The sequence below is a fragment of the Euleptes europaea genome, chromosome 9 (assembly GCF_029931775.1).
Source record: "Euleptes europaea isolate rEulEur1 chromosome 9, rEulEur1.hap1, whole genome shotgun sequence".
Lineage (NCBI taxonomy): Eukaryota > Metazoa > Chordata > Lepidosauria > Squamata > Sphaerodactylidae > Euleptes > Euleptes europaea.
In genome coordinates this window covers 34868785-34884226 of record NC_079320.1, presented here as the reverse complement: position 1 = coordinate 34884226, position 15442 = coordinate 34868785, and the positions used below count along the sequence as shown (strand labels likewise).

Here is a 15442-nt window from a genome sequence, read left to right as displayed (position 1 = left end):
GCCCTCTAATCTTTGCAACCGGGGATTGCCAAAAGCCGCTGGGCAGCCACACCTCAAAGTGGAAGATATACATTACACAGGAAAAGACTCTCTGAGAAAAAGAAGGGGGGCGTATGTCTTTCCCTTCCTCCAGCCACTTTTTGTAAGAGAGTTGGGTGGTCAATTAATTACTTCCTCCAGCCCGCGGAGCTGCCATGGGTGCAATGCTTATATTTCGCGCTTCACCCCAGCATGCAGTTTGTGAATTGCGTGGGCTCTCTCAGTCCAATGTATTGCATTGCATCATTTGCTTGAATGTGCAAATGCAGCCGAGCCGAGTCACGGACGGTCTATGCTTTGCGATGGGCAATTGTGGGAGGGCTTCTGGGATCCATATCTCGCCTCCCTAGGACCCCATCGTCTCCAAAATTGGCGGTCCTTTCAATAAGGGTCACAAGAAGCAATGATGAAAATTTTGAACGTCCAGCTCTAAACCCCGCCCCCGCAGCCGCGGGAGGCCAAGAGTGATTGTTTAAAATTTAAATGGCAATATTCGGCCGAATATTTTGCCGAACTTTAATTTCTCGCCGAATTTAACGTATCCGAATCGGGGGAGTTCGGACTTCGGCGTGTACCGAATCCAGACGGGCCGAATTCGGCCGAATCCGAACTATACCGAATTTTTTTATTTTCAACAGCCCTACCCTACACTCTTACACTCTACACAAATGTGGCATGTGCAGTATGAAGCATATCTGGGTGCACGCAGGTTTGTTGCTTGTTGAGGTAGCAGGAGCATATCTGTCCCTCTGTTCCCTCCCCAACAAATGCCTGTGTTTTAGTACACATAAAATATCACAATGTATCCAGCTGTATAATTTTATAATAGTTATTTTCTTATCTTTTAATTGTTTGCTTTGCATGTATGAAGGGTTTGAGAAGGAAATTTACATAGTGTTAAGCTCTGAGAATAATAGTTAAAATTCTCGCCTTTATAGAAAGGTTGCATTTTATATCGGAGTTGACTTTAGGTACATTTTAAAATTACACTTGAAGTTGAAAATGCAATTAGAGTATTCTCCTGTATCATTCAGAAAAATACTTGCATGAATAATTTATCACCACTGCCTTAGGAGCTTTTCATTGCATAAGTAGCAGTGAAGGAGAATGAATAAATATTTTAAATATTTTAGTGTAATGGTCTTATTTACGCAATGAAGCTAAGCACAGAAACATAGTGGCTTAGTGCATATCCAGTGGATTTTTTAAACTATGTATGAAAATAGTTATGGAATTAGGTAACCTTATTAAGTGTTGTGTAGATATTTAAAAGAATACTTTAAGGATTCAAGTAACAACAATAAATATTTGCAAAGGCCATTCTGGTAACTGCTGTTGCTAACATAAGTGTATGCCTTCTTTTGTTGTGCACTGTATGTTCAGCTCCCACACACACACACACACACACACACAGAGATAACAAGGCAGGCTTCATATATTATGCAGTAGTATCTGCTGATAACTGCTTCCTTGGACATTGCACGCACCTGCTTTAATATATGTATGGGCTTGCTATATAAAAAAATATCCACACACATGCTACTCTTCCCTATGAACAACTGGAGCTATGGGAAGATTTCTATGGGATAAGTCATTTGCAAAGAGAAGCCAGCATGGTGTAGTGGTTAAGGTGTCAGATTAGGACCTGGGAAACCCAGGTTTGAATCTCCACTCACGCCATGGAAGCTTGCTGGGTGACCTTGGGCCAGTCACACACACTCAGCCATGACCCTGGTTAGTATTTGGATGGGAGACCTCCAAGGAATACCAGGGTTGTGACATGGAGGCAGGCAATGGCAAACCACCTCTGAACATCTCTTGCCTTGAAAACCGTAGGGGGTCACTATAAGTCAGCTGTGACTGGATGGCAAAAAAGCCACTTGCAAATACCCTAGTTCCCACATCTAGCCCCTGCCACGTAGCAACAGTTTTTGATGTAATCTTATCAACTCCACTACATATCAAATGAGCCTAGGAGACACGAAGTAGATTAATGATATGCTTTTCGATACCTCAACATAAATATTTTGCTTTAGGATGGGAACAGTTGTTGTTTTTTCATGAAAGCGTTGCTTTTAAAATCCTTGTTAACATCACTGGGCTGACTTTTTACCTTAGTTGAATTTTTGTGACAAAATGCATAAAGAAGCAACTACAGAAATGTTTCCTGTTAGGATATTGTCCCTAAAGGAGAGCAATTTACCACTTCATTTTCTGCCGGTAAAAAAAAAAGCACCCAGGCTATGAAGCAACCCCAGAAATCTATTGTTTTTTGTTATTGGGGTATAGTAAAACCCAATGTCTTTTGCCACCACAAATAGTTTTTATTGTTGGATATTTTGCTACACGAGGATATGCTGAAATTTGGCTTGGAATATGAATATACTTCAGAGTACAATTTGAAAAAGTTTGTTCATAGCACATTAGCAGTGTTAAAACGGAAAATACAGTTATGGTGATTGATAGCTTGAAGATCTACTGGTATTTTTACAGTCAGGTAAATATAGTGAAGAGTATCTGTGTGTGTTTTTGCGTGCAGGCAATACAAATTTGACCTGAGAACTGCTGTTGCAAAAGTTGATGAAATGACCAGGCTGATTGAGGATTTTCAGAACCAAATGGACAAAAAGGTATTCCAGGACAAGTTAAAGTTGTTTATCTTGTTGCAGGTTCAAATAATTATTAGTCTCTATTTTGTTGGCCCATGAGCTATATATTTGAGCAACAGTTCTCATAAGTATCTTCAATAATATTTGTGGCTTTCAGGAAGAAGATGTGCGAGCTGCTCAAGAAAGAGAGGAAGCATCAGATAAACGTTTGCAGCAATTACAGTCTAGCATAAAACAACTGGAAACAAGGTTAGTAATAACTTTGTGCATGGTGCCTCACTGGAACTTGAAGTCCTAAAAAGCAGTGCAAAGATAACTTTCTGATGAGTAATCTTGTTTAGATGTTCTCTGTGCTCAGACGGAGCTTAATAGAAGTTTTAATATTAGGTTGATGGGTATTTTTCTTATTGTAAATAACTATGTTTCTAACCTTTTTCAGGTAAGCTTCTGTTTTTACTTCGATACACTAATGCAAGACCTCTTACCTCTATAAACTGAAGGCCAAGGGACACCGCATAGACCAGGGATGGGGAATCTCAGGCCCCCAGGCCGTAAACGGCCCGTGAGGACATTTTCAGTGGCCCCCGGGAGCTCCAGGGCCCTTCCATTGAAACACAGACCAGCACGGCTCTCCCCAAAACTGTTCCAGAAGCCGCAACATGCAGGAACGCTGTGGCAACCTTTAAACCTCCTCTCACCGCCTGTCAGCTGTTGGGCTGCGAGGGTGGGGAAGAGGAAGAAGCCAGCCGTGGGCATGCCTGTGTGAGGCACGAAGCCTTCAGCCCTGCTGGCCCCCTCGCATGCGCATGTGGGGGGTGGGGAGAAGGTGCTGTGTTGGCGCTCTTCCCTGCTGCCCCCCCCTCGAAGGCCTCCACCTGCGGCAACAGCACTGAGCCCAGCCCAGAGGACGACAGTGGTGGCGGTGTGGAGCTGGACTTTTGGGAGCCACCTGAGGGGGACGAGGAGGAGCTGCTGCTGGAACCGCGGCCTCGTTGCCGCTGGCCTCGCCGCCCCCGCTGTCATCCCCCGGGTTGACCTCGGTGCCGCTGCCACTGGCGGGGGCCTTCGAGGGGGGTGGCAGGGAAGAGCGCCAACACAGCACCTTTCTCTCCTCCCCCTCCCAGTGTGTGCGAGCACGTTAGCAGGGCTGAAGGCTTCCTGCCTTGCACGCACGCGGCTGGCTTCTTCCTCTTCCCCCCCTCTTGCCCTGTAACAGCTGACAGGCGGTGGGGAGGCCAGCAGCAACGAGGCTGGGCCTCCTCCTCCAGGCTCCAGCAGCAGCTCCTCCTTGCCGCCTTCCTCCTCCTCGTCACCCTCAGGCGGCTCCCAAAAGACCAGCTCCAGGCCGCCGCCGTCATCCTTCTCCTCCTCAGGCGCCTCTCCCCGGCCGTTTTCGCCCACTGCCGCCTCCTTCTCAGGGCGCTCGCGGAGGGCCAAGCGGCCCCTCAACAGCCGCGCGTCCACCAGAGAAGGGCCTGTTGTCTCCCTCCCCCCTCTCTCCCCCCTCTCTCCCCCTCTTCTTTCTTCCTTCCTCCCTTTCATCCTTTCTTCCCCAGTTCCTTCCTTCTCTTTCCTTTCCCAGTTCCTTCCTTCCTCTTTCTTTCTCTCTGTCCCTCCCCCCACTCTTCCTTCCTTCCTTCCTTCCATCCTTCCTCCCTTCCATCCTTCCTTTCCCAGTTCCTTCCTTCCTCTTTCTTTCTCTCTGTCCCTCCCCCACTCTTTCTTCCTTCCTTCCTCCCTCCCTCCCTTTCATCCTTTCTTCCCCAGTTCCTTCCTTCTCTTTCCCAGTTCCTTCCTTCCTTTCTCCATCCCTCCCCCATCCCTCTACTAGGGTTGCCAACCTTCAGGTGGTGGCTGGAGACCTGGCCACCCTAGCATTTCCCCCTCCCCCGCCGGGAGATCTGCACCTGGTATGGCCCCCGAATGATGTTATAAATATGCAAATGGCCCTTGGCAGGAAAAAGGTTCCCCACCCCTGGCATAGACAATGGTCTGCATACTCGTATCCACAGACATACCTGCCAAAAGGATAGTTGGTTTTGTTAGGAGCTGAGGTTCAGTGGTAGAGCATTGGCTTTGCATGCAGAAAGGCCTGAGTTCAATCCCCAGCATCTCCAGTTAACAGGACTAGGTAGGAGGTGATATGAAAGACCTCTGCCGGAGATACTGGAGAGCCACTGCTGGTCTGAGTAGACAATACTGATCTTGATGGACCTAGGCTCTGATTCCATATAAGGCAGCTTCATGTGTTTCCCATGTTGCTCACCTGTGGGAAGTGAATAGGTGGCAGCAGAAAAGGTTGGCTGGATTCAGTCCACCACTGAAAGAGATTTGTCCTAAATCCTGGGTGCACCGGCCTTTCAGCATGCACATGGGCCGTCCCGATCTAAAAAATTCACTATGAATGCAGCTTTGGTTGTTGGGAACAAGATTTTATTTTGACAATATCCTTTTGCTTGCTTTGATTATATCCAGCAAGACAATCTGCACATCAAGTTTGCGATCACATTCAGATTGGTCTTACAGCTTTGCTGCTTAATTAAATTATTAGCTTTCTGTATGTCTGCATAGTGTTAAGATGCAACTTTCACATTTCGGGACCCTACAGCAACAGGGCCTTTGTGTGCTTATTGCAGTCCTAACTTGTTGCACAGGCAACAAACATATGAGATCCATTCTCAATCAACCTTTGATATTGTGAAAGGTCAACGGCTGAAGGTGGTCTTTTGTAAATGTTTTGGCCAAGCACTTTGGGCTTTTAAGATGTTAGTTATCATTTTGAATTGAATCTGGAAAACACATGAGTGTAGACACTGAAGCGCTAGTTTAATTTGTTCCCAGCAATCTATCATGTGCTCTGTGTACCACCTGGTACTTTAAAGTAGTCAGCAAACACAGGCCCACATCAAGGGTCTTATGATACTCAAAGCTGCAAAGGCAAAAATGACCAGTCACTACATCTGGGCTCAAAAGGGAGATTGTGACCTTCTTGCTAGGAGGAGTTAGTGAATGCCAACCCTGACCACTACTGCACCCTGGCTTTTGAAGCAAAGGAGATCTGGTCCATCAAGTCAGTAAAAAGGCATGGCTACAGGAGGTTAAACCATGTTAGTGATATGATCCTCTGTCCTTTCCTGTCATTCAGGAACCTGCCAACGGTTGTGGTTTAGTCTTGTCTAGATTCAGCTTCAGTTGGTTAAAAGTTCTTTGTTTTGATATACAGGTTATGTGTAATTACCAAAGATTCTCAAGAGCTAAGAACAGAAAGAACAAACCTAAAAAAGGAAATCACAGAGCTACAAATGAGATGTGCTGATCTAGAGAAGGAAAAATATGACGGTGTAATTAAGATCCGTGAAAGCATGCAGCTCTTAGAAGAAGCCAATTTGCAAAAGAGTCAGGTAAACAAAGCACTAACATCATGCTTTTCAGATCTCTGAATTTGATACTGTTTTATATTTGGGATCGCTGTTATTAAACCATATAAGAAATGGTACATAGACATTTTGCTGACTTGCAAATTCATGCTTTCTAGATTGCAATGCAAGTTGTGACTTGTATTGTACGTTAATTGTTGAGCATTCCTCATAACTTTTGAAATATTGTCATGCAGTTTCTGGAAATGAGAATTCTGTTCTACTCAGCGTAGTTCATATTTCCAGAAAATGTTGAGCTATCCTAAATAGAGTGAACAAGAACATGTCTAAAGTTATTGCTTTAACAAAATATTTTTTTTAAAATTTACTTGTAACATTTCATAAGAGCTTCCATTTTCCTTTAGAGCACGTATTGTAAAGAGAGAAAATCACTTACTGGGTTGAATACCTTTCTGTGAACAGCGGAACTTTCCTCTGGTGTGAGTCACTTCAGGGGAAGGTGCCACTCTAGCAGACCAAATCTATAAGACCCCCAACCCATTATCAGACCATTTAAAAATTGAATCATAGAGCATATTTGTTGCCACCACATAGTTTTTCCCATAAAGTTAATGTAGATTTTGCTGAAAGCAGAAGGAGGTTAGCATTAAGGGGATTATGTGCAAAGAGTAGCCAGCACTCAGGAGGGGAAGGGAGTGGCAAGAGATTGGATCATCCCACATATTGTTATACTCTGTGTTGTTTGTATGTTCTACCCATGAGATGTGAGACATTTTTCAGACTGGATCACTCAGCTGTGAGAGGATCACAAATATGGTCAGAATAGTACTAAAAAAAATCTCTCAAGAAAACGATAACATTGACGAATGAGGTAGAGCCCAAACAATTTTAGTAAGCCCCAGAAAAATCGTGTACGCCAAATTTATCTTAGCACATAATCAGAATATGTGCTGAAATCCCTCCTGGGGTTTCTTCCACGGTGCTTTACAGAAAAATGTCATCTTATGATGGAGAAAATGCATATTTGACTATTAACTTAGGTTGGTCCAGATCTGGAAGAGTGATCCAGATGAGGAAGTGTGGAAAATCACAAAAGTAATTGAACGTGTTTGTGGAAGAATGGTATTTATGGAGCCATTTAGGAAGCTGTCATTTTATTTACTGTTTAGTAGCAACTGCTTGCTGCCTGGCATTGTATTCTGGCTTGTTTTTCACAGAAAGATATTTTTAATGGAATGCCACTTTTATTTTATGATAGGCAATGGTAGGTGAGAAACAAAAAGAAGAGGAAATTGCCAACATGAAGGAAGCAATTCCTCAACTGTGGCAAGATGCTGCTTCAAGAACTAGAAAGGAAGTGAGTCATCATGCTTAGAGTTTACTGCCATTTCTTTCTCTTCTAGATTTAGCAACGTTAATAGTATGAATATAACTTTTAAAAGCTATTCCAGGCAGTGTGCCTTTCCATCTCTAAGACTGATGTTAGAACAGTTGAAATAACTTTTCGTGATTGAGACTGCATAGGAAAGTTTATGGCTCCCACTAAACAATGCAGTCTGCTCACATGTATGAACTTAATTCTATTTAATTCCACTAATACTAATAAAGCACATTTGACTGCATTGCAAATGAGGTTGTAACAGTAGTTGGTGAGAGTTGAGGGGAAGAGCATATGCACAACTGGATTAGCAAGATTAATATTTAAGATTTATTAATGTTAACAAAGATGTATATTTGCCTTCCAATCTTAAAAGATTACAGAATAGTGCATTTTTAATGAAAAGATGAAATTCTAGAAGTATTAACAGGAAAAAAGTAAAAAAATCATATTTCCATTTTCTTCCTTTTTTCACTATTGCCTTTTATGCTTCAGGAAAAGTCCCTATAAGTAATAGGACATATTGTACAGAAATAAAGGACATATATCTCCGCAACAGGTGGATGAAAGCCAGTGATGCAGGGCAGAAAATTTTCTGCTGTATTTTTACGTGGAAAAAATCCTGCCCCACACATGAAGTATGGACAAACCTCAGAACTTGTACATGGTGCATTTGCCTTCTTTTGCTAACATTATTTATATTTTGACAATATTGTTTAAATATTTGGATTATTTATTTAAATTTGAATTAGAAAATTTTCCAATTTAAATTTTCTGGGAAAACCTGCATCACTGATGAAAACTATTTTTACTACTAGCTTCATCGCTCTGATTTCCTGTCTTCTCCAATTCAGTTTAACCTGTTTATGGTAGGCCTAGTAATGTATTTTATAGCATGGGAAAACTAATCACCACAACGAATAATATATGTCATTTACTTAAAATGTTTAGGTAGAAAATGAAAGGAAACGATGCAATCTACAAATTTCTCGATTAACTGAAGAAATTACAGCACTTCAAATGGTATGTTTGCTCATTGTATAGTTTATAACTTTGGGGGCAGGAGTAAATCTTCTTACTTTTCCTCCATGTCAACTCATAACTGGAAGAGGCAAAGTTCTGGCGCAATCCAGCCAGACTTCAGTGTTTCCATGTCCTCTGGGTTTCTAGTGGGAAAGTTAAGCACCTGCTTAAATGTCTTCCTCTGAAATAAATGAGATTTAACAATACTTTAACTGAAATATGCCCTGTGTTTCAAAATTCGCTATGTTTAAAAAACATTATTACAAGCAGTGTTTGGAAATACGTCACTGTTAGATTTATTTTTCTCCATTATGCTTCTGTTTTTGTTATTACATTTGTTGACTTTAGGAGAATCTTGTTCAGAATATAATTAGGACCTATAATATAATGTAATATAATTAGAATTTGATGCTTGTCCAAAGTATGTTCCACTGAAAGAAATTTGTTGAGGATTTCGATGTACAGTCAATGTGATCCTCCTGTACAATTGTTCAACAAAAAGACTAACCAGTCTGTATTTATTCACATAGTAGTAAGATTCTCAGGCAAACCCATTTATAGAGCTTCTGTCACACAAATTTCTGCCTATAGACCTCCACACCATGCCCACTGTCTTCTTTTTGCTGTCTATGGTAAATGATTGCCAGTTTTGGCCTAATACATAAACTAATCTGTAATATGTACGATAAATGCACACTGCATTTCTTCAGAAATCACACAACGTCTGTATATTATAATCTGTAAAGCCATATGTAAAGCCATAACCTAGGAATTGTGTGTGTGTGTGTGAAGTGCTGTCAAGTTGCTTCTGGCTTACGGTGACCCTAATGATCTCCCAAACATCCTATTGTTAAAAGCCTTGCTCAGGTCTTACAAACTGAAGGCCATGGCTTACTTTATTGAGTAATTCCATCTCAAGTTGGATCTTCCTCTTTTCCTGCTGCCTTCAACTTTTCCTGGCATTATTGTCTTTTCCAGTAAATCTGGTCTTCTCATAATGTGACCAAAGTACGATAGCCTCATTTTAGCTTCTAGGCAGAGTTCAGGCTTGATTCGATCTAGAACCCACTTATTTGAATTTTTTGCCGGTCCATGGTATCCATAAAACTTCTCCCAACACCACATTTCTACTTTCTTCCTGTCAGCTTTCTTCATTGTCTGACTTTCACACCCATACATAGTAATAGGGAATATTATGGTATGAATTATCTTGATCTTAGACTCCAACGACACAGTCTTACACTTAAAAACCTTTTCTAGCTCCTTCATGGCTGCCCTTCGCAGTCTCAATCTTCTCATTTCTTGGTTGCAGTCTCTCTTATTGGTTGATGGTGGAACCAAGGAATTGGAAATCTTTAACAATTTCAATTTCTTTATTGTCAGCCTTAAACATATGTAATTCCTCAGTAGTCATTTTTTTTGTCTTCTTGATGTTCAGCTGTAATCCTGCTTGGGCACTTTCTGCTTTAACCTTCATCAGTAGTTGTTTCAAGCAGGGTTGCCAGGTCCCTCTTCGCCACCGGCGAGAGGTTTTTGGGGCAGAGCCTGAGGAGGGCGGGGTTTGGCAAGGGGAGGGGCTTCAATGTCATAGAGTCCAATTGCCGAAACGGCCATTTTCTCCAGGTGAACTGATCTCTATTGGCTGGAGATCAGTTGCAATAGCAGGAGATCTCCTGCCACCACCTGGAGGTTGGCAATCCTAGTTTCAAGTCTTCACTGTTTTCGGCCAGTAATGCAGTGTCATCTCATATCTCAAATTGTTAATGTTCCTTCCACCAATTTTCACTCCACCTTCATCTAAATATAATCCAGCATTCCTTATGACATGTTTTGCATATAGATTGAACAGACAGGAAGATAAAATACATCCTTGTCTGACACCTTTGCTAACTGGACACCATTCTATTTCTCCATATTTTATCCTAATAGTAGCCTCTTGTCCAGAATATAGGTTGTACATCAAAATAATCAGATGTTTTGGCATACCCATTTCTTTTAAAACCAACCATAGCTTTTCATGATCCGCAGAATCAAATGTTTTACTGTAGTCTACGAATCACAAACTAATGTTTTTAAAATTCTCTCGTATGCTCCAGTGTGTGTGTGTGTTAAGTGCCGTTAAGTCGCTTCCGACTCATGACGACCCTATAAATCAATGTCCTCCAAAATGTCCTATCTTTGACAACCTTGCTCAGATCTTGCAAATTGAGGGCTGTGGGTTCCTTTATTGAGGCAATTCATCTCTTGTTGGGTCTTCCTCTTTTCCTGCTGCCCTCAGCCAGTGCTCCAGTAACCAATGTAAATTTGCAATATGATTTTTAGTACCTCTTCCTTTTCTGAATCCAGCTTGAACACCTGGCATTTCCTGTTCCATATATGGTGACATTCTTTGTTGTATGATTTTGAGCATCACTTTACTCTTGTGAGAAATTGATGTGGTGATCCGATAGTTGCTTCAGTCTTTGATGTCTCCTTTTTTCGGAATTGGGATGTATTTAGAGTGTTTCCAGTCTGTGGCCCATTGTTTATTTTCCATATTTGTTGAGATAGTCTTGTTAAGATTTTGATAGTTTGTGGCTTGAAAGAGCTGTATTGATACCCCATCTACTCCTTGTGATTTGTTATCTTCCAAAAGCTTTGAATGCAGCTTTCACTTCACTTTCTAAAATTGCTGGTTCTTCTTCAAAAGATTGTTATTGGAAGGAATCTGTCATCCTTTCATCTCTTCTGTATAGCTCTTCTATGTATTGTTCTCATCTTTTCTTTATAAAGGGTGCTTGTCAAATAGTATTTGGTAAGGTATGGAAAATGAAAGTGAAATGACAGGCTTTCAGTGACAAGACCACCCAACATAAAGTATGCATTCTGTTTGTTTACCCTCCTTTTAATATTGGCTGAGGAATGCAGCCAATCGCTTTTCTTAGACAATAGAAAGACCCCACAGCTCACTTTGATACCTGATTCCAACACAAATGTCTTTGGCTTCTATTCGGTACACATTGCCACTAGCCCAGACCTATTTCTCGCTCCATAGCTGGGAGGGAGCGCTTCTAACACCATTAAAAAAATCACACATGCACATACACAATGATTTTCCTACACCTGAGGAGGGTTGTTTGACAAAAAGGCACACAATATTCTGCATTCCTTCCTGGCAACCCAGTCCATGCCCTGTGGTACACTTTTAGGCAGGTTACCCCTGAGACATACAGCAACGGTTTGCATGGGGGTGGAAAGAGGGCATAGTCTCCTACCAGCCCACTCTGAACCACAAGCCATCACTGATGTTGGTTCTTGTAATTCTCTACAACAAGCAGATAAGGAAGCAAGATGGAGAGTGAATGTGGAATTGGTGATAAGATGAGACATGAAGGAAATGGACAGTAGAGAAGATTTGTGTTCATTTGGGGGGGGGGGGTTTGCTTCCATATGTTCCAGAGAAGGGAATATGTCTGTATGTACATACAAGTCCACATCTGTATGTATAAGGTGGTGAAGGATAAAATAAACAAAGTGAGTAGAATACGTACTTACATCATAGCCCCCAAACTGTGCCCATGTCTGTAACCTTGTGCTCAGTGATCATACCTGGCATCTGCTGTACTGGTGCAGTGGTTTGCAAATGTGTAGAATGTTTACCCACTATTTTCTTGATAGGAATGTGGAGATAAGCAGGCCCAAATTGAGCGGGCTGTTAGAGAAAAGCGAGCCATAGAGGAAGAACTTGAGAAGGTGAGTTGTCTTTTCTGTGATGCACGGACTACTTTGTAGTATACTTACCGATGTGGAATTATATGCTTGAAGTATTTTAACTCTTACCATGTATTACAGAATGAGGATTGGATCCAGACTAAGTTTTCTAACAAAGGAGAGGGGCAGATTTCTACTGATTTTCCCCTTCTTGCTGCAAATATCTCTCCTGTCATTTCTTGGTGTCCCCTTTCCCTCAAGAGTAGCATTTCATGGAGATCTGTGGCCTGCAGAGGGAGGGAGGAATCAGGGAAGTCCTATTTTGCTGACAGAAAATTTAATTGGAATACAACCCTAGGCATTATCGAGAATGACAAGTGACAAAGCATTCACACCACGGAAGTAAATTGAAAGTTACTGCTGAGGATGGAACATCTTGTGGAGTTATATTTGTTATCTCCAGAGGTAATAGACTGAATGGTTAATACCTATATGACTGTACTGGGCTTCTTGGACTTTAGGCACATCTAAACAGCATCCATTCATTGTTTCAAGCACATACACTTCTGTATGGCGACGCCAAAAATAAATATAGGTTTTATTTATTTAAAATATTTATATCCTGTCCTTATAATAGCCTGCATTAAAAGCAGAATGATATCTACAATTGAAAAAAATCCAACAGTTTTCAGAATTCTTAGTCCAGTATCCATCAACCAAAAGCCTTCCAAAATATTCAACTTTTCTAGAAGAATAAAAAGGAAGGGATTTGGCATATCCTAAACTTTGGGAGGCTGTTCCCTAATCATGGGGTAGCCAGAGAGAGGTTCTGTGGCCTGGTTATTGCATGTGCATCAGAATTGCACAGTGGAGGATTGTAGCACTGAAGAATTTAAAACAACGAGTTGTACATTTTTATTTCATCAAGATTATATTGCTTTGAGGAATTATTTGTTGTGCGGTGACGATGAGGTTATAGGAGATAGTTTAGTATGAAAAGCTTGAAACACTGAAAAAAGCAGATTTTCTGGAGAATACACGAATGTTCATCATGGAAATAATGACACATTCATGGCTTCTTCATGAATGAATCTAAGATGGATTTCAGTATCCTGACTGAATTTTCATAGCAATATTACAAATTGGAGAATTGAAGAATTTCATCTGGATTCAGCTTTTAGAAAATTAGGGCAGCGGCATTATTTTCCAAACTACTGGAAATAATATATTTAATTCTCAACATGGCCCCATCTGTGAATACTTAAATTCTGAGATTGTAGCCATGAACAGACAAGACAGATCTTTCTGCCTACCTGAGAAAAGCGCCAGATATGCAGTAAAATCTTTTTTAAAAGAAACTTTCAGAGGTTAAAACTCCCTAAAATAATAGAATCAGTGCCTGTACCTTTAAGAAATGGATGCCATGTGAGATCTCAGTGGCCAATGTGGGGGTTGCTAGGCAATCACAAAAACATAGCCACCTTTCAAGCCTTGTTTTCTGCCAGCTAACTGGGAGCACAGCAACCAAAACGTAAAACCCAATAATACTAATAATAATAATAATGTGGATAACTTTTATGAGTTATACAGAATTTGTGATACATCATCACAGTACCCTTGATGGCAATTGTACTTAGTTGGAAAATATGGGTAGGCAGAGTGATACTTTTAGAAATGTAAGTGGGAAATTATGACATTTTTTGATTTTCAGATATATCGTGAAGGCAGAGGAAATGAAGGGGATTATAGAAAACTAGAAGAACTTCACCAAAGATGCCTGACGGCTGAACGTGCAAAAGATGATCTTCAACTAAGTCTGCAAACAGCACAAAACAAAATTAGGCAACTGGAAATGAAGTAAGTAATTACTGTGCACTGCAGGTTGAAAGTAAGCACTGTCAGGGTTCTTCTCTGCAAAGTCCCTTGAACTGCAACTTTTGTTGATTATTTTAAACAGATGCCCAGTTATAATTTCATATTTTAAATAATCTTTGTTATAAAGAGGACATTTTTGCTACAACTGTATGAGAATAATTTCTTCATGCTGAAGAACATGTATGTATGTAACATTTGAGCAAGGACCTCTTTCTAGCTGCTTTTTTGTGCTGTCACCGTGCATGTTGAAATCAATACATTCAGTTGTGTAGCCATGCTGACATATATGTTATTTGATTACTTTATTTAAAATATTTATATCCATTTGCTGCACCTCCTTAAAGAACAAGGTGCAAGGACACAAAAACAACACAAGTTACCAGTAAGATAAAATCAACACACAGGCTAAAAACAGCCAGATCTGCCAGAACATTTCACTCTCTACTGAATGCCTTCCTTTTCCTTTACAGTCAGTGCCAATAATCTAAAGAGCATATGCCAAAACATGAACATTTGCTCTAGGTTTTGTGCAGATTGCTTTCTTCAAAGCATTGCCTCTTGCTGCATGAGTGTTTGCATCTGACATTCCACTGACGACTTCTGGTGTGCGCGCACAGGGGGAGGGAGCTTGTCTTGCTAATTTCTGCATGGTTTGGCAGCCATCTTGAATGCCAGACACACGCCATGTGGCTCCTTGTACTGGAGCCAGCGTGATGAACCAAACTGGGAAATAATTAAATGGGAGTTAATTAAACATTCCCTCGTTGAAGATAATTAAACCTCTTAAAAGTTGAAAAACACTTCCATTTTTAAAGAGTTCACAATTGTTAGGTCGTGGATCAGATTATGGTTGCTGTTCCACCCCCCACGCATTTGCTGGCATGGTTCATGAGTGATCTGCAGAGGGATATCCCTCTGAAATCTGGTCTTATTAATGGGTTCAGAATACTATTCAGGCTGTCCCCATCAAATAAAGGTTTATGACAGAACTATGGCACAGTGAACCCCATTCCTATTTTCATACAGACTGGAAGAAGAGAGGAGGGGAGTGTGTGTGTGTGTGTGTGTGTGTGTGTGTGTGTGTGTGTGTGTGTGTGTGTGTGTGTGTGTGTGAAAGAGAGAGAGAGAGAGAGAGGAGGGCGTTTCAGAGATGTTTCTTAGAATTTAATTGCTGCTGACAGCACCATGCTTGGGATCAGCTAAGAAGGAAGAAGTTGTGAAGACCAAAGTATTCTTTCTATTGGAACTGGAAGAGAAAAGAGTGACATTCTTACTGGGGTTTCGATACAACTCTTATTCTGTGAGGGGCCCTACAGCACTGTAACTACAGAAAACAGAAGGGCTTTCTTTTACTTCTGTCTTGGTTAAGGACTCGTGTTGAGCTCCATAGCATTTTCGCTAATATATTCACATCCCTTAGGCTAGGCCTGCAGCTAACCTGGAAACTTTTG

At 41.2% G+C, this 15442-nt stretch overlaps 1 protein-coding gene across 1 annotated transcript in view; it reads left to right on the top strand.

Annotated features, from left to right (window-relative positions):
- Positions 1-15442, top strand: part of SCLT1 (sodium channel and clathrin linker 1) — a 44210-nt gene that overhangs the window by 14845 nt on the left and 13923 nt on the right. Inside the window, exons 10-16 of the mRNA XM_056855347.1 lie at positions 2579-2669; positions 2806-2897; positions 5872-6049; positions 7284-7382; positions 8355-8426; positions 12084-12158; positions 13828-13973. Of these exons, the coding sequence (XP_056711325.1) occupies positions 2579-2669; positions 2806-2897; positions 5872-6049; positions 7284-7382; positions 8355-8426; positions 12084-12158; positions 13828-13973 (753 nt within the window). The remainder of the gene's footprint in view (positions 1-2578; positions 2670-2805; positions 2898-5871; positions 6050-7283; positions 7383-8354; positions 8427-12083; positions 12159-13827; positions 13974-15442) is intronic.